General features: G+C 39.5%; 3 protein-coding genes across 4 annotated transcripts; 2 read left to right on the top strand and 1 right to left on the bottom strand.

The window, feature by feature from the left end:
- Positions 1-1406: 1406 nt before the first annotated feature.
- On the bottom strand, positions 1407-7825 carry toe1 (target of EGR1, exonuclease). Its single transcript, XM_044367306.1, has 8 exons — positions 7433-7825; positions 5783-5823; positions 5551-5647; positions 5246-5404; positions 4453-4566; positions 3951-4099; positions 3521-3683; positions 1407-3335 (listed from the first exon to the last, which is right to left on the bottom strand). Exons 1-8 carry the CDS (start codon positions 7544-7546, stop codon positions 2586-2588), a joined length of 1587 nt encoding a protein of 528 aa, XP_044223241.1. The 5' UTR covers positions 7547-7825; the 3' UTR covers positions 1407-2585.
- A 237-nt stretch (positions 7826-8062) lies between these two features.
- si:ch73-382f3.1 (uncharacterized protein LOC100151273 homolog) lies at positions 8063-16363 on the top strand. The gene is made up of 4 exons (XM_044367308.1): positions 8063-8469; positions 9491-9650; positions 14310-14485; positions 14783-16363. The coding sequence occupies exons 1-4, from the start codon at positions 8320-8322 to the stop codon at positions 15164-15166; spliced, it is 870 nt and encodes a 289-aa protein (XP_044223243.1). The 5' UTR covers positions 8063-8319; the 3' UTR covers positions 15167-16363.
- A 2040-nt stretch (positions 16364-18403) lies between these two features.
- On the top strand, positions 18404-22957 carry selenop2 (selenoprotein P2). 2 transcript variants are annotated; one of them, XM_044367309.1, is made up of 5 exons: positions 18404-18482; positions 19301-19550; positions 20679-20891; positions 21413-21521; positions 21887-22957. In XM_044367309.1, the coding sequence occupies exons 2-5, from the start codon at positions 19324-19326 to the stop codon at positions 22169-22171; spliced, it is 834 nt and encodes a 277-aa protein (XP_044223244.1). In that variant the 5' UTR covers positions 18404-18482; positions 19301-19323; the 3' UTR covers positions 22172-22957. The 2 variants fall into 2 exon arrangements, with proteins under 2 accessions (XP_044223244.1, XP_044223245.1); XM_044367310.1 differs by having other exon boundaries at positions 21413-21525.
- The last annotated feature ends 297 nt before the right edge of the window (positions 22958-23254 follow it).

Below are 23254 nucleotides of genomic sequence, written 5' to 3'. Positions count from 1 at the left end.
CATGGATGTATAAAGAGTCCTTTAGGCTGCTACAACAAGCTAACTGTTGCATTGGCTAACGCAAGGAGCTATCTACTGCTGCTACTCTGCCTTACAGTGGAGAGAATTAAAGATGAAATCTGGAAACCATCATTGGACCAATAAGATGTCAATATTGCATTCTGGTTGTTGATTGGTTAGGGAGGACGTCCTCCCTCGGAGCATCAAGAGCATGAAGTGCATTAAATCAATGTAGGAGATCCCGCCCTGCGGAGGACAGCAAGCACCCTCCTCCTCTGTCCCCCACTCCCTCCCACTGCCCCCCACCATCACTTCACACACACTGCTGTTTCTCCTCCTGCCCTGTAGGTGTTGCTGTTGAAACATTTTAAACAGAATTTCAATAATGGATTTTTTCCAAAGAAGAGAAAAAATATTTTATAAATAATACTGAGATTTGCAATGGTTTATTTCAACCAAATATTCTTTTTTATATTTTGATCTCCCTCTTGCCTCTCAAAAAATAGAGGAGCAACCTCCTCTGCCTCTATGGACCAGCCTCCACTGATGTTTGTCCCTTCCTACTCTTATCCTACTCTTAACACCTGGGTTCTCTGAGAGTGGACCAAACTACACAAATCCAGTATCACACAACCTATTTCATGTGAGGAAGCTCCAGCACCACATCAGTCCACTGAACACACTGAACCACCTTCAGCACTCTGCTTCCTCAACTTTACTGTTTTGGTGTTGAATTCAATAAAAAATATCTGACATCTAAAATGATACTATGTTCTGTGAGATCCTTTACTCTCAGTGATGTTGGATTAACTTCATAAAACAGGATGTAATGGTCAGAATACACAAGGAAAAATGTTGGGTAGATAAAAAATTGGAGATAAAAACACAACTATTCTAAAATACCATTTAACAAAAAGTGTGCAGTTTGCCCCGAGGGTGGCGCCAGAGGAAAGGTAATGTTACTAAAGACCACAAGGTTTATCCTTTCTCTGAATGCGGAATTACAGGAATACTCAGGCTCAGATCTGCCCCATTTTTCATCAGTCTAGCCTAATCTCTGTTTGTTAAATTTTCAGGAATTCAATTATAACATTTTAACTAAGATTAACTTCCCACAACAGATATAGAAAATGAAATATTCTCTTTTTCCTCTGCATATTTCAGAGGATTGTGGTGGGGCCGGTGCTATAACCCTTAGTTAAAAACTTTATGCACTTCTTCACAGCCTGGACACACACACACACAGATTCTGCTGTATTATCTGCAGTAATTACAGTACTGCCAACTGTCAATTCACACTGTGTGTACGTTCTTATTCATTTATTGTTGAAGTAATTATAGTTCTAGACAGTTTGGTCTGCATCATCCTTTCAGATACACCCAGAGGGTGAAATAAGACAAAAGCATTGTTAAAGAGCATTAGTTTATTTTCCATATTACTTCAGAAACAAGTCATTAAAAACAAAATGGGGCATGCTGGATAAATCAGCATATCAATCATAATGTTACTGTGGCTGTTTTCATTATCAATTATTTTCTCTATTATTAAGAGTATTTACAATTTGTTAAGTAAATCCACAGAAGACTGCTAAATAAGGAACAAAGTGGGAGCAATAACAGACCAACATGAATGAAGAAAATGTGATATTATCTCTTTAGATTGTCAGACTGTACTTTTTGGCATGAAAAATAAGTGACCGTCACTCCAGAATATTTCACCATATCCTTAAAAAGTCGACATAAATCACCAAAAAAGAAAGAAGCCATGGTGGTTACTCTTCGAAGGTGTAACAGTCGGTGTGCACCAGAGACAAGACTGAAGCTGAGTCCCAAATCCAGACTGCACACTAACTCTATGCAGCTTTTGAGTATGCAGTGCGTTCACACTGGAAAAGTGATCAAATTAAGTAAACTTAAAACAGCTGGTTTCCAGACTTCAATGCCCTTATTTTGAGTGTACTGTTGATGGACACTGTTCTCCCACAATGCAATGCACAAAGGAAATGGATGAGCTACTCACAGCTGGACAAAATTAAAAGTAATAGTGGATGACGTTGAAACAGCTCCAAGAACAGAAAACTAAAATTACTTCAGTGTTTTGTTTTCATTTTGTTAGGTTTGGTCACAGTCTGAGGTCACAGTTTGATTGCCTTTGCGGAGTACGTATTGCACCATTTTCTGCTCGTATAAAACAACATATGTTGATTTCTTGTATACTAACTGCAAAAAACAGTATGCTATAAAGATTAGTCTGTGGATACCTGTGCTAAATTTCATGGCATCCTATCCTGTAGTTGTCAAGATATTTCACTAAAACCAAAAATGTCAACCTCATGGTGGAGTTAGAGGAAAGGTCACGAGTTCAACAAAGTCAGCAGGATTCATCTTCTGAGGACCTTGAATGTTAAGAAAAAAAAAAATCTGAATAAAAACAAATTTTCATGGTTCCAATCCATCTAGTTGTCTGGATATTTCAGTGTGGACAAACCTGGTGTCCCGACTGACTGACAGACCCACATTGCCGTATTTAGAAAATAAATTGTGACCCTGCACATGTAAAAACTATGATTTCCCTGCTTTGCACACTACATTCTCTTCCCCCACACCATCTCCATCTTCTGCACGTGGGCCTTGGACGACTTGGAGAAGGTGCTTTTAACCACGTTGAGAGGAGTTGCCTTGCCACTGAGGTAGACCTTATTGAGAGCAGTAGGGAGCCACGTCTGCTCCTTCTCTTCTGCAGTCGCTTCCGCTCCGTCCTTCTCGATGATGGTGCATGAGTAGGCGAAGATGTATCCTGTCATGAAAGCGTCATACCCGGCTCGGTGCGTTCCTGCCTCAGCCTTCTTCTCAGTCTTAGCGGAGTGGTCGCTACACTTTTCTATCGTTCCCTCTCCCGCTCTGCTTTCTACACCGTCGTTTGTGTTGGTTTTTGTGTCATCGTTTATTGCGGCGGTTGTAGCAGAATTTCTGGAGTCTGTGTTGTACTCACACACTCCGTTCCCCTCGCTGTCTGTTTTCATGTTTTCCCCTTCGCTGTGCTGGATGTTTCCTTCACTGTGCGTTAGAAGCCCGCTTTCTACACACGGCTCAGCAGTCGTCACTTGCTGGCTGTCTGGTGTTTCTTCTGGATCCACTTCCATGTGTGGTATTTTGTTTTCAGGGGCACTGTCGAAGATGGAGGAGCCCTCGGATACCTCTCCTCCAGCTCTCTTCTCTCTGTTTCTCTTCCTCTTTTTCCTTTTGTCCTGCTTGCCTTTCTCATCCTGGAGGATGATCAGGTCAGTGTCGTGGGATAGAGGACACTGAGTGCCATTAGGACACCAGCCAAATGCCTGCCACACAAACAACAGACAGGATAGTCAATAAAAATAATTACACACAAATATATACCATCTAGTCCACTGTACTTTATCCTCACTTAGAGCATTTGAACTTTATTTCCAGTGCTTCATTTGTTGAACTTCACTTTAGCTTGAGAATTTGGCAAAACAAAAACATTCCTCCAGTTGAGACTCACAGAGAAGCGCTGGCAGATGTCAGTCTGTCCCTCAGCAGAGGCCACAGCTGGACAGATCCTGTAGTCCACGTAGCTGGACATGTGACCGGTATACTGACAGAACTCCACATGAACGTGAGGTCTGATGGCTCCAGAGTTCACACTGCGACTGTTATCCAGCTTACTGTAAGGAGGAGGAGAGCAAACAAGGACACAGAGACTGAAATGATGACTGACTGAAGCTATACATCAGCACTTACTTTTTGTAAGTGGTCATAATATAAGCACAATAACACACTCCAAGGTGTCCTGATATACAAATGAATGAGCTCAGCAGAGGAAAAGCCACTGTGTTCTGCTCTTTACCCCCACCTGGTCCATTATTTCCTCATCTCCAGACATCTTGTGCATTATGATTGACATATATACTGTATTATAAACCAATACACACCATTTCTTATAGGCATACTCCAGATAGGAGGCAGTAAGCCGGAGCTCAAATTCAGTGACATATTTGGTATCATAGATGCCAGCAGGAAACATCTCAGACAGGTCGGCTGTGAAGGTGGCCAAGCGCTCAGGCAAATGAGCATAAAAACTCTGGTGGAAAAGATAGAATGAATTTCATTAAAAAAGTAATAAAATAAGTACTGTATGTCATGAAAAAGCCAATACACAGTGAATTATTTATCATTTTATTAGGACTTTTCACATTTTGTGTACACTGTTTTTATCCCTGTGACAAAAAATCTGAAAGCTAAATTCAATAATGATATGTTAGTAACTTATTAACTTGCTTGATAACTAGATACAAACAACACTAGATGCTCCACAAGCTTTGCTACAGTTTTAAAGCAACACATTATAGAACTCTGCAGATTTTTTACTTTTCAAATCAACATTTATTATTATTATACTGACAAGGAATTTAAGACAAAGATAATACTCAGTACCTGGTAAAGGAAGGCAATGTCGATGAGGCCGTTGTGGAGCACCAGGGGTTTCCTGGCACGCAGTAGTTCGGTGAATAACGCCCGGATGTGGACACCGTGGTTGTCTGATCCTCCCTTGCAAAGAAAGTAGAGAGAGAGAAGACAGTTAGGAATCAAATAATAACATCCAAAGAAGGTCAGTTATCTTCTGCAGTGTTTTGTAATATTGGTCATATAACATAATGTTCCTATAGTGCTCAGTTTTGTCTACTTGCCCAGTAACATTAGATGGCTATAGTTCTGTCATGATGCGTGCATCTTGGCATGTATGTAGCACAGAAATGTAAATGCTCATGAATCTGATTTATCCCACACTAATAAACAAAAAAAGAATAATTAAAATTAAGAAAAACTAAATGGATAAGCACAAATTTATTCCAGTGGTTGTAAACATAGTGCCGTCCACAGTGTCTTTTCTGGCGTAAAATAAATCATTTTAAATTTGTGCATCAGACATATCATTCCAGTGACTGACCTGCTATACTGTGAAGAATTTAATCACTGAATAAACAAATATTCAAATTTAACCATGTAGAAAACACACTACAAAAATAGCACAATCATCTAAAGTAATCTATGTAGTTATGGAACTAGGGAAAAAGTGGTAAGTCTTTGTGGTAAGACCAGTGAACTACTACTTGGGACACCAGAAGGTGTAACACAGAGGTACAGACAGTGTCTTAAATGAACACAACAGGCTCAAAAGGGCTCAGAACGCATCATACAACACAGAAGAGCATGTAGGCATTGTCACCTTGTTGTTGCCCTTGTAATAAGGAATTCCATCTGCATACTGCTTGTTGAAATCAAATCCATGCTGCACCAGGAACTGGACTGACTGGGGCTCTATGATGTACTCCTCTGAACACAGCAGGGTGAGATTGTACACCTGGACCAGGTATGTGTCTGCCGGCTGGGGAAGAAGGAAGAGATAAAAGAAGAAGATAAACTTCACAGACTTAACACATGTGCTACTATAGAAGTCTGCAGTGGCAAAAGTATATAGACACAAGTATCCACAAATTTTAAGCAGCTGGAGAAGATATCATCTTGTTGAACCTTGTTGTCCAGTTTCTTGTAGCAGGCGATTCCCAGAGAGAGGATGGAGCGAGAGCGAGCTGCATGGCATATTGCTTTAAATCTGTCCTCTATAGACCTGAAACATGACAGTGAGAGTCAGGGCAAACTTACAAAAATGCAAACACTGATAAGCTGACAACCTTCTGATACTATTTCAGGTGTGTTAGGAGGAAGTACAGAGAAAGAGAGGACCACTAATGTTTTTACTCACTCAGCCAGCAATGATTTCCTGTTCCCAAGACCACTCAGCTCCTGAAACAACACAGGGACCACTTACTACTTATTAACAGTATCTGTGACTTTGACGCATCTCCTGAGATTACTGGCGCATACAAAGGATGTGTTCACAATTTTTCAAGTCTGTCTTAAAACAATAGTCAGGTGCCCATATGATCATTGAAATAGATTTTCTTACCACAATCATTCCTCCTGTTCATACTGACCATTAGAAGATCTCTTCATAATGCACTTACAATGGAAGTGATGGTGATCCACAGTCCTCCTTCTGTGCAAAAATCTATTTATAAGTTTGTCTGAAGCTAATATGAAGCTTCTGTGTGCAAATGAGTCAAATCAAGTAGATATCTTTCAACGTTAGGTTTTTAGTGCCAAAGTCCCTCTTTTTGTTACTATACTTCCACCACAGCTCAACAGAGAAACACTGTCTGAAGAAGCACAAAGAGGGAATTTGATGGAAAAAAAAGACTATAAATGTGGCAGATATCCACTTGATTTGACTAACTCAGACTGTTGAAGCCTCATATAAGCTTCAGATCAACTTTAAACGCATTTTTGCACAAATGACTGTGTGGACACTAGGGATGTGCAGAGCCCAGTATTTGTATTTGTATCTGTTTTTGTTGAGGCAGCAAAATTATTTGTATTCGAATAAAAGTGGAAGGAGGTTTAAAAATCCTGTTTTTGTTTTTATTATGCTTTTAATTTTAGAAAATTAAAGTGTTGCAATAAGTGTTCATGAATAAACTACCTTATGAAGGAGATCCCTACACTGGGTCTTGAACTGGAGTCATTGGATCATTGACGACTGCGCTGACTACTGAGGTAAAACTTTACTCATCGCAGACAGACCTCTACCTATTTATACATCCATAACACAGAGACAGCACATCGTGTAACATGTAGGGAAGAACTTCAAAGGCGATTATTGCTTTGCACTTTTCATTTATTGCCTATTTTTTACAACCTAACTTTGTGGAAAGGAGAAGGGGAACAACAGGTTATGGAGAGTCATTTGGGAGCACATCCTGTGTCAGTAGCTCAGTATTATCTCTAGGGAACACCCCCAACTCCAAGGGGGTTGTCGAAATTAGGAAATGTGCGTCATGTTGCAGGTTGATGTGACTCCCCTTGTTGAGACCTGCTGATAGACGTAATAGCAGAGCAGAGGAGAGAGACTGAGATAGTGATGTAACCAACCTGCGTGCTGGTATTTAACTTTATTTTTCTTCCCAAAAACAAATAATCTTTAAAATATTTGTATGAAACAAATATTCGTAAAAACCCACTATTTGTACTTTGCTGAATAATGTATTTGTATTTGGGCACACCCCTATTGGACACACTGTGGATTTTGACCTCCATCACTTACACTGAAAGCACATTTGAAGGGGATCTTTTAATAGCCAGTATGAACAGGAGGAATGATTACAGCGAGGAAAACATCTTTCAGTGTTCATATGGACACCTGACTGTTGTTTTAAAAGACACTTGAAACATTGTGAACCTATCTTTTAAACTCAGTTTGTGTCTCTCAGGGAAAAATTGAGCTAATGCCTGGTATGAGTTTATTAAAGTCAGGTGCACGCTGGTCGGACGGTCATACACACACACTGGCACTTACCGTGTCAAGTGCAATGAAGGAAGACGTTTTCATGGCTACAACCATAGCAGGCCAAAGCTCCTTGAAATTGTCTTTCTGGACATCAATGACTGGAACTACCATTGAAGATGCCATGTTTGTCTCGACTAATAACTAATACGGGCAGTACCTAACTCGTTAACAGCAGGAAGGTTTGCTGCACAGTTACAGCTTAACTAACTACCTAGCAGTGGTTTTCATTAGTAGGTGCTCTGTACGGACGTCTTGCTTGTTGCTTACTTGTTATATTATTTGTCATACATTCAATAAATACAACAGTCATTGATAAAATAGCACTTATTCGAGTCAACAACTAGCCGCGCATAAACCGTAAACATTTCAACGTGCTTCATCGGGTCCTGCGACATAAAATCTGTAGGAGTTGGACTATAAACTGTTCGCAAATTAAATGCATTCGTCTTAAGCTCGTTGCCAAAAATACACCCAATTAATAATTATGTAATATGCACCACAAATGAATGAATTCATATTGTGATTTCTCTCTCTATTTGACTTGTTTTTGCTTTACAAAAACGTTTTCACGCAGGCGTTTATGATGGACACACATATAAACACTACGTCACTATATCCAACTATCGAAGAGAAGTGCGCCATTTTGGCTCAAACAAAGTCAGAAACATTTCATCTCTGATAAAAGTATTTTAAATTAAATGTTTAAAATACGATGCAAAAACTCTGCCTGACAGCACTGTCGTTTTGCAGGCACTAATATCGAGTCCATAAGTAATTGTTCTTATGTTTTAGTAGTTTTAAAAAATGATTAAAATCCACAGCTGAGCTTATTTGCCAGCCAAGCTAACTTAACGTTTGCTAAATTTAGCTTTACTCTTTCTTTTAACTGAGTGCAAATGGGTGGCTGCTCCGCTCCGAACTGCTCCAATTCAACCAGCATAGGGAAGCAGCTGTTTAGATTCCCCAAAGACCCTGTCCGTAAGAAGAAATGGGTGGTGAACTGTCGACGTGACTTTGAACCAACTCCACACTCCCGACTCTGCCAGGTAAGTTGACACACCGACTAACATTTCTGTTTTGTTTCCAAACACCACTGAATAACTGTGAGGTTACATGGACGAAGTATGAATGAAGGAGACCTGTTGTTTAACCCCTTAAGTTATCAGGTACCCCTATTTTTGTGCATAAGCCCCGATATAAAAGGGTTAACGTCACTGTTACTCAGCCGTTTTGATTACAGTCATAACCCTGGTCTCATTTTAAAGGTTACTCTTTACATTTTACAACCAGAAAGTCAGAATGAGTATAAGTAATCCTGAACAAAAGTTACAGAGGTACAAACATTGTAGAAAAGTACGTTACGTGTTTGTTTGTTTGTTTGTTTTTTGTTTCTTTATTGTTGTTGTTTTTGCCCTGCCTGTTTTTTGCCATACAAGGCCTGTGGTAGTACCTTTTGAGTGGAAAATACTTTGGAGCCATACCCACATCTCTGAACCACCTCTGTGTCAAAGCTGTTGATGATGGCACAAAAAAATAAGCTCTCTGCATTGTTTATTGTGAAGTTATGTGTAGGTGGACATCTGCCAAATGGCACAACTGATATTGTGGGTCTTTGGAGTAGGTAACGAATTACCACGTTTTTGCACAAATGAATGAAAGAGTAAATTACTCCAAAAGAGTTTATTTTACAAAAACAATTTACATACTATATAGAAAAATGTACATTATCTTTTTTCCCCACAGTCCAGTGTTTTGCAATCTATCCTGGCTTGCACTGGGGTAAAAAATGTGGCTTTCATTCCAGTAACCTACAGTCCCTGTTCATCATGTCATTGAAACAGTCTTTCTGTGGCTATAGGCAAAAGGGAGCTTGGCATGCCTAACAGAGGTAGGGGGTCTTCTGGTTGCAGCGCCTGCACCTGTGCCTCCCTCTGCTCTCACCATGATGTACTTTGACCTGTGTTTGGTGGAGGTTGATGCATATGTTGAGGCATTATCCAGAGTCCTAACAATAAAAAATACCATACCTTACTGATTATCACACCTTTCCTGTCTTGTTTCTCCAAGGACCATTTTGAGCAGAGCCAGTTTGAGGAGATAGCCAGGTCTCCAGCTGGCGGAAAGAAGCTGAAGCCCAACGCCATCCCCACTCTGTTTAATGTTGGAGACCCTCCGTACGCTGCAATCACTACTCCATACATCCTGCCGCCCTTAAAACCTGAACCAGGTACCTGAATCCAGTGTCATTTCTTCCTAAATATGTTCTGTTACATCCAGCAGGTGGGTGCAGATTTGGCTCTGAAACAGTCCTTTATAATCACATTCAGTTCTCTATAAAGCCTTTGAGTGACTCAGAAATTGAACCTGCATTGTGACCACAGGATCCTTGGTGCAATTTTAGTTTCTTGGCCATAGATGTAGTTGGCCGAGTGCCGAGACTGAATGTCAGTGGGTGCTTTCCATTCTGCTAATTATGTTTCCTCCCATCTTCCAACCCATGACCTGAAAATTGATTGACCTCAAAGTGATGCTGGAGTTAGCGAGGATGTCCTCCCATCTCTTCTTCGCATCTTTCTCTCGCAACAACGCTAAGAGGAGGGAAGTGAGGACTGAGACACATTAGACAAATAAAAAGCACCCATTGTCTGGAAATGTAACAGCTTGTATACAGCATTCATTTAGTTGCAGACAAGCACTTGTTTTCACTAGTATCAACATAAGGACTAGAGATAAACATTTCTTTTAATGTTGTGCTTAACAGTGCTTGTGCAACCAGTTTCCTGACTTGTCTTAAGAACAAGGTTACAAGAGTGAGAACAACTTGACAACTAAACCTAAATTAACTGTTTTTATATTAACATTTACTGTAATGATTCTGTATAATGTGAAAGGCTTGCTCATTGTGTCAAAATCCGAATTAATCCCTAATTCTGCAGCTCCTTTGAGCTTTCAGCCTCTTTTAGATCAGCTTCTCTTATTACCCCTCTATTGGCAGCCATTTCTACCAGAACAGCTCTGATAAACCTGCCCAGCAGCAGGACATTTACCGTGTGGCTGGTGTAATATAGCTGTCTGTTTAGAGGACTAAAGACACAGATGGTTGACTCAGGAGCTGTTGGAGACCAAAACAGAGATAAAAGGGGTGGTTATTGGATTCCTTGGCCTGAAACATGACTCCAAATGAATGTGAATTTTGCTTAGTGTCTGCTGAATGTTCTAGATAAGATTTTGTTTGGTCACATGTTAGCAAAACATGTTAATGTGCATTATTGTGCTGGGAGTGTTTCTGTCAGCTGTTGTTGATGTTTTACTACCCTCTGGTGGCCTAAAACTGATTTGAACTAGCTTTATTTAGCAACTGAAAAATAACCAGAAAAAGTACATAAAAGTTATGTTATTATCCAGGAATTTCTTATGACGTGTTCAGACCAATTGCAAAGCCAATTTTTTGCGCGGCACAATTACATACAAAGTCAATGCAAAGGCATTAATACACAACAAATTTGCGTCATTTGCATATTTGTGCGAGTTGAAAATATTCAACTTGAGCGAAAAATTTGCCTGACGCTGTGTCACGAAAGGCTATCAGTGTTGAGATTCTCTTAACGTCCTTACGTTGAATCAGAAATGGAGGAAAAACGTGAGCGCCTGTTGTCACCCAGAGCTCTATGATACAACATCATATTTATATAAAGACGAAACAAAAAAGGAGAAGCCTCAGAGAATAGTGAGCGAAGAAATTGGACTACCTGGTAAGTTCTAAAAATTTGTGTCTTTTACTTGATTCCAGCCATTGGTTGTACTTCACTATGAACCAAGTTAGCACTAGCATTAGCTACATTCCCTAGTTAGCACAACCGTTAGCACAACTGGCTCTCCTGGTGTACTTGTCAGGCTTACTAGCGATTTTAGATTCAACAGTTCATGTTAACGTGTGTCTCTTGTCAGAGGAGATATGCTGCAAAGGAAAGGAGAAAAGAGATAGGGGAAAAAAAGACTGGGTCAGCAGCAGGGCCAGTCCTGCCGTCCTGTCTTTGCTCAACCCCTTTGTTACCCCAAGAGAGACAAGCAGTAACATGGGGTGGGGGGTCGAGGAAGACAGGACCCAGGTCAACAACACAGCACAGGATGCAAGACCAGTGGATCACCAGGGTCAGAGGCAGCAGCAGTGCTGTCAGAGAGTGACATGGGAGGTTGGCTGACAAGAGTTTGAATGAAGACACACACGCACAGCTTGGGAAACTTATACTGAAAAGATTTTTTGTATAGATGGATAACTAGTTGTTTTATGTCTCAGTACAGATATTTATTTTCATAGTCTGCACTTAAAAAAAATTTAACTGACAAAGAAAATGTGAAAATACCTAAAACTAATCTGTATTCTCACCTGTACCAAACCTGTAATTAAAAAAAACCTTTGAGAATAGATAGAATAGCCCTTACCAGACTCACCTCAGTTGTGACTTCTTGGTGATAAAACACTTTTACCACAGGGTGTCACCAAAGCACAGTTTGGATTAATAATGACAGGCTTTATTATTGCAGCAAGACTTGTTTTGAAGAACACAGAAATACCAGAACTCACTCTCTGAGTTAAATTTATTACTGAAACTGCTTTGAATGCACAATAGTTAGAATGAACAATACAGAGGGGAAATTTAAACAAGTCTGGCATCATTTCTTCCTGTACATCAAGGACTCACTGCATTAAGAGGTTGTAGAAAAAGCAAAGGCTAGATATTATCATGGCTGGAACTATATGATGTTAGAATATGGGTGCATTTGTAAAATGCTTCAGGTGCTGTAATTGACACTGAAAGCTAGAATGACCTATTAGACATTCATATATCTGCCAAACAAAAATCCAAGACATCTTTTTTATATTGTCACTACTTACAGACGAGCCAGATCAGTCATCAGAAGAAGGCAGTGAGGCAGAGTCTCAAAGTTCTGCTGCAACCGTGAAACCACCCACAGATATGTACATGAGAAAAGTTGGATTGCATTTTTTTAATGGTACAAGTATAATTTCAGCATGAACGGTATGTTTTTCATGAAGTTCTATGACTATATAGTGTTTCCATTTCATACAGTGACAAGGAGGACCCGAAAGAGAACCAGTGGGAGTGAGAGGGAGAGGGAGAGTGGGATCAGGAAACTTCTTGTAGAAGCTTTGAAGAGTCCCATTCTACCTGCTCCCCCTCCCCCCTCAGAGGATGAGCTTTTCCTCAAAAGCCTGGTTCTTCCCTGCAAAGATTGTCAGATTTCAGATTCATAAATTTATTTATGAATCCAGGACTGTGGCCCTCAGTTTGGAGCCAGCAGAATATTATGAATTATTAATCAGGGTGACAATCAGGGAAGGAACCAGGCTTTCCATTATTAATTGGTTAATTTATGTAGGTTTTTTTATTTCTCACACATACAATGTAAAGTTTTTATAGTTTTATTCAAACATTTGTTATTATATAAGTTATCAAAGTAATTTAAAAGGACTTGATGTTTTTTGTTTTAGCCATTTTTTTATTTCATAATTGCATATTGCTTTTGAATGTAAGTCAGACTTGCTTAATAAAGTCAGCATATCACACTGTGATGTCTGCTTTTATTGTTATGTTATTGTGTTATAATGCAGTGTAGACATGCCAAATTAAAGCTGTATACCTCACAATAATATCTCATGGTTAAAAATAAAAGCAGACACAATGTTCTCTGATATGATAATGAATTGATGACCTAGCATGCCGAAACAACAAGTGCAGCAATCATTTACTTTTTAATATACCGAGAGTAAAGAAAATAGTTTCTTCTGAACTGGTTATACCGGTTTTAACTTGATGACAGGGTTGTACCAACAAAGATGAATTAAATCTAAGATTAGTTCTAATCGGAGTTTAGCAAAACTAGGTTTTAAAATGAGTAAATCTAGATTTAAAATTAAGCAGAGCTCTGTTGCACAATTAAAAACTAATCTCTGTTTTGTAAATCCAAGTTTATTAATATAAACTGAAATTAAATAGAGTTTAATCAATATGGAGATGCTTTCTTACCCAAATTAAAATAAATAAATAAAAATAAATACATTTGCATGCTGTCAGGACCTAGTAAGTATAAAAGAGGGGGGAAAACTTTGGCTGCTCTGTATTCCTAAACAAAACGTTACATTGTTTGCTAGCTAACTAAAAAGTTAGCCCACTCTTGATGGTTTAGCAGTGAAGCTCTAATTCCTCCTCCTTTGAGAAAAACTTGTTGAATTAAAGGTAAAGTCAGCAATACTGATCCAATACGCTTTTTGTCAATTCAGCAAATATCTCCACACAGTCTGCTAGCTGTCTGTTCTGTGTGCTGAAAAAAATCATATACCGCACTGGCTCTGTAAATAGACATGTCACAGCTGTTTCCTCCGGATGTATTGGTTCTTAAGACTTGCTGTTGCATCTACTTAGAGATAAGCATCTCCTCCTCTCCTCTTCTCTGGAAGAGAAAGGGCGAATATTCGTAGGTTGTGAAATACTTCAAAAAACACTTGAGCGGCTGTACTCACATAATGTGAGGCAAAAATTCACTTTGCATTTGGTCTGAACTCGCCATCCACTCATAACTTTGTATATGATGACAGTACAGTCTGCTTAAAATGACAATATATCTCATCTGTAGCAGAGGTCACTTATTTCAACTGGATTAGTAGATTGCTCTTGCAAAACTAGTAAGGCAGCTTCACAAGTAAGACATGTACTGCACTTACAATACAAGACAGGTAAGACATGTGTGCAGACGATAAATAGTTTTTCTAATGTGTTTTGTATTTTCACCTAACAAAATATGATGTACTGCAGATTCCAGTTAGGAAATATAATGCTAGTCAGACATTGTGTTGTGTCTGTAGTGGAGAAGGAGCTGAATTTTGGGGACCATGGCTATGCCAGACGCACCCCTCTGCCTGGCCTGGAGGAAGAGGATGCAGACAGGACAACTGAAGACCAGCAGCCCTGCACACAGTGTCAGCTCCTCAAGAAGCAGCTGGAGCAGGAGATGCAGCACACTGCAAGGCTACAAAAGGAGGTAGGATAGCAGCTGGTGTCTTTGTTTACTAATCACCGTCCACTTTTTTATTAATTTTTTTTTTCTTTTGAAGTTGTAGTATGTTGTGTTTGCAATGCATCATAACCAGATTAAAAGAGCCCAGAATGTGGTCATTGAGTCTGATTCTGTCAGAAATCTGCTGGGTTGCTTTACAGCTCACATGAGCTCTCATTATCTGGTTATTTAATTATTAACTCTAATAATCTATTGGCTCTATTGTCTAATATAATAGTAGTTTCAGCTGTAATGAACCCTCTTCTTATGTGTGTCTGTCAGGCAGAGGAGATGAAGAAGCGTCTGTATCGGCTCGACCGGATTGAGAAGGGCCTCCAGAACTTTCTGTTTGAGGACCAGATCCGTGCCCTGTCCCTCACCAAGCGCTCCCGACGTGCCGTCTGGTCTCCAGAGACCATCCTGAAGGCCAGGAAGATCCGCTGTGCTGTTGGCACAAAGGGTTACGAGTATCTGAGAGAGCTGGGATACCCGTTACCCTCCTACAGGACCTTGTGTAACCGCCTGGAGACTAAGATCATGGTGACGACGGACATGAGCTGCGAGGAGCTGGCAGAGCTGGGCCTGGGGATCATGGCCACCTGCGACAGTCCAACGGAAGTTGTTGGGGACAATGATGAGGAAGACTTGATAGGTGTTTTGTCCTGATCCCGGCAGTTTGCATGACTCGTTGACTCAAAACAAGGGAAGAATGTGCAATGTGAAAAGCTGCAGATGGGATCAAGAGAAAGAGGATGGGCAAGTTAGGCTTAGCATCTACGTAAGGCTTAAGCATTGATACAAATGTACGATTTGCCTGACAGAGGTCATGAGTTGATTGATTAGAAATGTCACATGGTTGTGCTTGCAATCTGCACCACTAACATATGGCTTTGCTGAACTGCTGTGAGATGCTGGGGCTTATGGTTTATGCATATGATTTTCCTTCCATGAAGATGCTGACCAGTGTGGTTGGACATGTGAGGAAATGTAGTCTGAGGAAAAGTAGCCTACCAATGAGAAGGTGGAATTGTTTGGGAAGTGCAGACATATAATTTACACACGGCCTGTTGAATTTGCTGCTTGTGTTTAAGGTCAAGTGTCTAGAGCTGATTTAACAAGTGTTTCTGTCTGCATTTACATGCACAATAAAACCCTGGTAGTATTCATGATACTCAAACGTCCTGCAAGCAGATAAGCTTGTATCCTGGGTGTTGAGTATTCTGATATTATGAGGACTACTGTGGCATGAAAACACATTACACAATAAACTGTCCTGTACTTTATGTTAGCTTTATTTTTTGGTCAAATTCACCCCAAATATTCATCATTTGATGGTATGTATAAAGCTGTAGCACAAAACTGGGATGAAAGTGAATGTCTGGAATGATATTTGCATTTAAAGTTGAAACATAATTGGTGGGTTTTGGTCTCAAACCATCCTGTCTGACTTAACAGTCTCTGTTACAAATCATTGGAATACTGTCAGCAGAATTAAGTTTGATTTCCTTAATTCTCATGCAGCCCATTTTGATCACATGTTCAAAACCTTTGCAGTTTTTCAGTAACACATCATAGAATTTATTAGGGAGCACTGTGTTCAGTCAACAAGGAAATCAAGTTAGTAAACCCTTCATTGGTAAATAACTAGTGTAATTCCACACTAGATCGATTGTAAATTTCAATTAGTTGGACATTTGACTGTTTGCTCTGTCTTGAAGTGTTCAAATTTGCAGTGCAGTTGTAGTTACCACAAAAGGTATCAATGAAAGCTCAGACAAAACACAGTAAGTCACATGACATTATATATATTGAAAACACTGGCACTGTGACAAAATAAAGTGATTGTAAAGAATCAGCTGTAATTGTCTTTGTGTGTGTGTGTGTGTGTGTGTGTGTTTGTGTGTGTGTGTGTGTGTGAGAATGCAGGTCAGCACAGTATATCAGGCAGCTTACAGTAACAGATAAACAGCATTGTTACCATTACTACACTGGTTAGATTGGAATCAAAACAGAAGCTCATGACTCCATTAGTGATTTAAAAAAAGCAACTCACCATAAGTCTTCTCAAATAGCACTGTAGTAACAAAATGCTCTGTCTGGCCTATCAGGTGAAGCATGTAGCTTCTGTCAGAGTTAAGTTTACCCTGCATAAAACAAAGACTGACACTTTACTTTGACCCAATTTGGACTTTTAGCTAATCATTCATGTGAAAGAGATATTTGTTCTGCAGTTGGCTTGTATCCTGAGTTGAACTGCCATGTGAAGACAACGTTTAGGTTGACATTGAAAGATGTATATGACAAATTTTACATACAGGCTGATCAATGCATCGAACTGTATGCAAGTACTGTAGTACTGTTTCTTTGATAATCAACTCTTTGCAGTAAGTCTGTCACTTTGACCTTCTCCTGCTGATTGTCATTGATTTTGGCCTCTTGCATCTTACAGTTGTTTGTCACATGGTAGCAGTCACCTGTACACAGTCCAAAGCCTGACTCATGCATAGTAAAGTAAATATTACGCAGTAATGGGATCAATATCACAAAGCAGAAGGCCTTTTGATGGTAAACAGGACTATGTTAACATTTGACAATTGACACTAACAAAGTACAGATGAGGCTGATGGAAATGTCATTAGTTTTGTAGGTATTTGCCAAATGGACCAGAGACAATTTTCCTCCTTTGTGGACAATAAAATTGTGTTTTAGGGAGCGCCAAAGTCAGAAGGCTTTATTCTCCTGAGACCATGAATGCCTGTACAAAATTTAATGGCAATCCATCATGTAGTTGCTGAGATGTTTCAGTCTGGACTGACAGACCGACCTTGCCATAGAGTAATCAAATTAACAACAAGTTACAGTGATTCATTTATAGAAGTTGAGGTTATAAATGAATGTTCAATATTAACTTATAATTTAATATGTCAAGGGAAACACATCTGCCAGAAGAAATGATCAACAAGTTTAGACTAACCAACAAGGACATGACAGGAGGGAGCAATACAGCTAATAGGCCTTTTTCACAGCATCTGTCCCAGTTATACTACATACTATTTCAGTACTTTTCCAATGACTAAGTTATGTATATTCAAACACTTAGTGTACATACTAAAGTGCTTGATTTTTCAGTGACAATTTGCAATGCACAATGGAAGTGGAGGAGTTGGATTGTATGCCCTGGTGGTCTGGGGGTTTAAGGTGCTGATCATGAATTGTGACACCCAGCCAGCTGAGGATCTTGGTTGTTCCCCTTCTCTCTCTCCCCCTTATTTCCTGTCATCTCTCTACTGTTGACTCAATAATACAGACATTAAATGCTCAAAAAAAACTTTCTTCGTTTGAAGGAATGGGAGGAGCTGCTCACAGCATTTCAGGAATTCCAATAAACTGCAGGTGGAAGCAGCAACAGCAAGATCTCAGAAAATAAATACAAATATATATTGTTAAATTGGGTTTATTGTTGGATAAAACTGTAAATTTAAATGTAGATTTTGCTGTGTACCAACTTCAGAAAAAGTGACAATTAGTCATGTACTGTATACATTTAGTATGTGGTATGGGATTGGAAAAGCACAGGTCTTATTTATAACATCCAGGTGTCCCAGTAAGCCTTGGCAATGAGTCAGCATGGAATCGATAAACCTCAATGGAGTCAATTATTAATGTTATTAGTTCCACCCGTGCCTTTCCTGCCGAATTTTAGATTCCCCACCTTTCTAGTCTTATCTGCACTGGTGATGTAGATACTTTCACATTTGAATCCTCAATGCTAACATTATTTTGTCTGTAGCACGTACATAATCATGAATTGAATGTGTTTACAATTATACAACGAGTACGTGTTACACTGGTTGTGTACTGTGTGTTTCTCTGCCTCTGTCTGTTTGATTTGGGGGAAGTGCTTATTCAACCGCAAAGGCTTTAAAAACAACAGGGGTGTGCTGCCTGTTTGGGTCACAGGACAGAGAGGGAGAGGACAGAGGTAAGAGTTTCTGTTCTGGCTCCTATTTATGTTATTGAAGTAAATAAAAGTCAGTATTTTTGCTCTTATTTTCCTCCTGTATTATGAGCAAATCATAAATGTGTTATGCAGTTGTACTTTTCATTTCTTACTTTAATTATTTTCAAATGGGTAGGGTTTTTTTTGTTCTTAGCTTCAAAATAATTTGTTAATCAATTTTCAAACACTTAATACATTTGAATTCAATAACTAGCCTACATTTGTGGGACACAAAAGTGTTTCCAGACACTGACGTATTGATTTAGATCAAATCTGCAATCTGATCGCTAAACTTTAAGTAGTTTTAAATCAACAGTTGACAAAATGTGATCTTGAGCCTGTTTGTACAAGCAGTGCAGTTTTGGATCTGTTGATGTCTGTGTGCCTGCTGGCTCTCTTTGTTTTTCTGCATGCCTGCCAGTCTGTCCGTCCATTTGTCCCGACACTCAGTCTGTTGGTTGTTTACCCCGTAACAAACTCGCTTTGCAGATTATGTCCACATGTGATAAGAGAGACAATGAGGGTTTACTTTTTTCATTATTATGGGATCAGACTGACGAGCCATGTTGTTTTCAGCGCTGGGGGAAACCTGCCAAAGACTGAATCTGTTTTTAGACCAGACAGCCTGCACGTGTTGCCCTGCACTGTAGTCCGCAGACTGCATTTATATCATTTAAATTTAAGTTATGTACAGTATAGAGGCTTTAGCAAAGGATGTGAAGATCCATGGTTGATCAATTTCATTGATGTTGTAATTGTTGCTTGTCTAATTAAATGCACGTCTTCTCATTTGGATCCAGTATAGGCAGCCAGGGGGGGGACAATGTACTCTCTCTCGTCGCTGTGGCTGTGCGCGGCCCTGCCAGGCCTGCTGTGCGCCTCACAAGTCTCTCTGCTGGTAGAGGGGGGCAATAATGCCTCCAGGATCTGCAAACCTGCCCCCAACTGGACCATAAAGGGACAGGCACCCATGCAGAAGCTGCTGGGAAATGTGGTGGTGGTGGCGCTACTGAAGGCCAGCTGACAGTTCTGTCTCACTCAGGCCTCCAAGTAAGAAAACAGACTTCATGAAACTAGTATAGTATTATAATCTACAACAGTGATACACAGGGTATCAAAATTGTCACAGGGAGAGTTAAATTAGTAAGAATCATATTAGGGAATCATCATTATCATTAAGGAAAGTCGGGGTTGGGGAAATGACGAAGTTTTGGCCAGAGTTAACATTAACAGTTAGGCCATCAGTTTTACAGACAATATCAATAATTAAAATTGAAACATGTTTCAAATTGATATATATATGTATATATATATATATATATATACACCCTTGAAATTCTCTCAACATTTTTTTTCTAATAATAATTTAAAGGAATAGTTCAACATTTTATGAAATCCCTGGATGCTTATTTGCTTTTTCCCCAGAGTTAAGACTTCTTCTTCTTCTCTTGTCATGAAGAAGAATAAGTGTGTTTCCCAAAATGTACTGTATTCCTTAAAATAAAGTGTTCATTGATTCTAAGGCTGACTCATTATTCTAATTAGTTAGTTAGAAGGGATGTTGCTATTTGGTAGGGGGTGCATTTTTTGACCACAGCGCAAACATACCAAGCACACATTTGTGGCACTTGGTCACATCACCACATAGTTTTTAACTATTCTTGAAGTAGACATTTGCAATTTGCCACACAACAAATTCAGACTGTCACTTCATTAGACTTTTTCTTACTTACAAAATGTATTTTCTTGTGTAGGACTTTAAGATCTAATATCTAGCCATATTACAGTGGCCAGATTGGCATGTTAATGATTGAGTGTGGAGCATTTCTATAAAATTAGACCCACAACACTGGTATGTCTGGTATTCTATTCTGGTATTAACAGATGTTTTTAAGTAAAACGTAAAAGAACTCTTAGATAGCAGCAAAGAAGATGGTTGTCTGTTTACTCCCAGCTGTCACTGCAGCTGGTAGAACATGATTAAATAAACTGGTTGATCATCTTGCAAAGCAGCAGTTGTTTAGGTGGCCAGCATTACCTGGTGGAAGATGAAGTGCACTCATTTCATTTGAGAGTTGTAATGTTTTGCAGTAAAAGGACCAAGTTCTTCTTTGAAACAGCCTGGATGAACAGTGAAGTGACTCAGCTCGATCTGCTCCTCTATCTGTCTCACTGTAGCATTGGAGGTCTGCGTGACAGGCTGAACCGCAGCAATCTGACGGAGGTGTCTTTCATGATAGTAAATGAGCGAGAGGCTCTGTCCAGAGCCATGTACTGGGAGCTGAAGAGAAAAGCTCCGCCTGATGTTCCGGTGTATCAGCAGGCTCCCTTTCAAAGTGACGTGTGGGAGGAGCTGGATGGTGACAAAGATGACTTCCTGGTCTATGATAGGTAAGACCAGCCTCCTCTTCAAGACAGCTATATCAAATTTTGATTTTATGTCAAAACACCAGCAGATTTAGGGACCATGAAGCTCAACAGACTGCATAGAAGATATTACTCTGTGACTCATGCAAAAACAACCCCAGCAGGATTTGGAGCTCTTTGATAACACTACAGTGTGAACTTAAAATGCATAAAATATTAGTACCAGTCTCAGCACTCTTGGCCTGCCAATTTTAGGGTTTTATGTCATGCTTTTAAAGTTGGTTTTACATTAATAATACATGTTCTTTGCCACCTTTTGGCTCGTGTTAGAGAATTTTAGTGCATCCAAGAATTAGGACCCACTCTGGAAAACAAGTGTGACTTATCCCAAAAAACTAAAAAGAAATACATGGAGAGTTTCTGAGATAAAAGACGTTACTAGATCATCTGTGTTTGCCTATTTGGACAATAAGTAAGGAACTGATAACACTGCAGTGATTAACATGCACATTTTGATTCTCTCTGTCTTCCTCATTTGTTTCCAGGTGTGGTCTCCTCACCTACCATGTAGTGCTACCGTACAGTTTCCTGCACTACCCATATGTAGAGGCTGCAATCAGAGCCACCTATCACAAAAATATCTGCAATTGCTCTGTGAGTAGTAATCACAAAACACACACACGAGTGAGTGCTTGTACGCATGTATGATTATATTGTTTATGCACACGTTCACACACTCACATCATCAAAAATATATTTAAAGCTGCACTCACAAATATTTTTAATATCAACAATAGATCAATGTAATGTCAAAGCAGTCACTTGTAGTGGCAAACCCATAAATGATTGCCACTAACTCTGCTGCTCTAAAGTTTTAGCCTCTTTTAGCTTGTTGTTTTGATTTTCAGGTCTGCAAACTACGCTTTTTTCCAGCCAGAGCAGGCAGCTGTTTTTTGTAGCTCTAAAGCAAGAACAGCAACATCATAATATGGTTATGACAGTTATTTTATCTCTCCCAGATCAACAACAACAGCATCACGACGAACGAGACAGCGCAGTTGAGTGTCAACGAACCAACTACATCACCCACAAGTCAACTGGAAACTGATGAACCAGAGGAGGAAATCACAGCTCCTAGATCCACTCATCACCACAACCTTCATCATCATCATCCTCATCACCACCATCATATCACTCACCAGAATCAATCCCACCATCAGCAGGATACAAATCAGAATAAAACTCAAAATCTTCCATCTCCCCATCACAGTCACGACCACGCCCATCCTCCGCATCATCATTAGCCTGATGCCGGTAATATTACGAATGTTTTTATTTGTGTATTTCACTTCTAGTTAGTTACAGTGGGTTTATTTGGTATTTTACTTTTTAGTAGTTCAGTAGTCAGAATATGCAGGAAAACAGCAATTCTCTGAGCAGTTGTGGCTGTTTTAAGCAGTAATCAGACTGTGGTTTCTCTGCAAGCATTTCCACACCTCCCTCCTCTGTGTGGATACAGTAGCTAGGTTGGCCCAGTCTTCTCCCATGAATGAAGTCTACAGTGTATAACCTGCCTGCAGGAGGCTGTAGATAGATGTGTGTGGAGAGATGGGGTGGACTGACTCCTACTGTCACACAGACAGAGTCAGAGGATGGTGTAAAGTGCTGCTGAGCAGACCTCAGTCTGTGATACTGTCCAAACATGTTCCTCTTTGTTCAGTTTTTGCTTTTGTCAGAATATGCTGGTGATGTGCTGTGCTACTACATTACTATTCATAAGAGGTTCATAAGAGATTTCAAGAGCAATGCTTTACTCATTTGGATGTTTACAAGGCAATTGGGAAGTGGTATATGAAATTTGATTAGTATCAGCATTAATCATTAGATATTATAAATCACACAAGATTGCAGTATTTTTAGTGTGCCACTTCTATTAGATTCAATTATTTTCATTGTGTATGGAATAACAAATCAAATGTAGACGTAGTCATTTTATGTAATATCCCGAATTAACATAAAATGCTGCAGTTTTGCTCTGTTTACTCAATTTTGCATTTTTGCTGTAGATTTTAAAGTGTGTTGATATGTTATTCCAGATTAAAAAAGAAGAGACATTTTGAATATGATTTCATATTTCTGAATGTCTCTGAAACATTAAAATAGATAATAACTCAATGTATGTGACTACACATTCATGTAATTGGAGATGGGAGGTTATTTTGATTGTTCTTTTCACATAAAAAAGTTTTGACGAGAGACAGACATTCAGTATTTTTAAACCTTGCTTATTTTGTCAATCAGTGGACACCAAAAGTAGCCATGCTAGCAGCTCTATGAAGCTCTTCTCGGGCACAGTGGTGCCTTCAGCTAAATGCTACTATTAGCAT

The sequence above is a fragment of the Thunnus albacares genome, chromosome 12, assembly GCF_914725855.1.
Source record: "Thunnus albacares chromosome 12, fThuAlb1.1, whole genome shotgun sequence".
In the NCBI taxonomy this organism is placed as follows: Eukaryota; Metazoa; Chordata; class Actinopteri; order Scombriformes; family Scombridae; genus Thunnus; species Thunnus albacares.
Note: the sequence above shows the minus strand (reverse complement) of the source record. Positions and strands in the feature narration are given on the sequence as shown.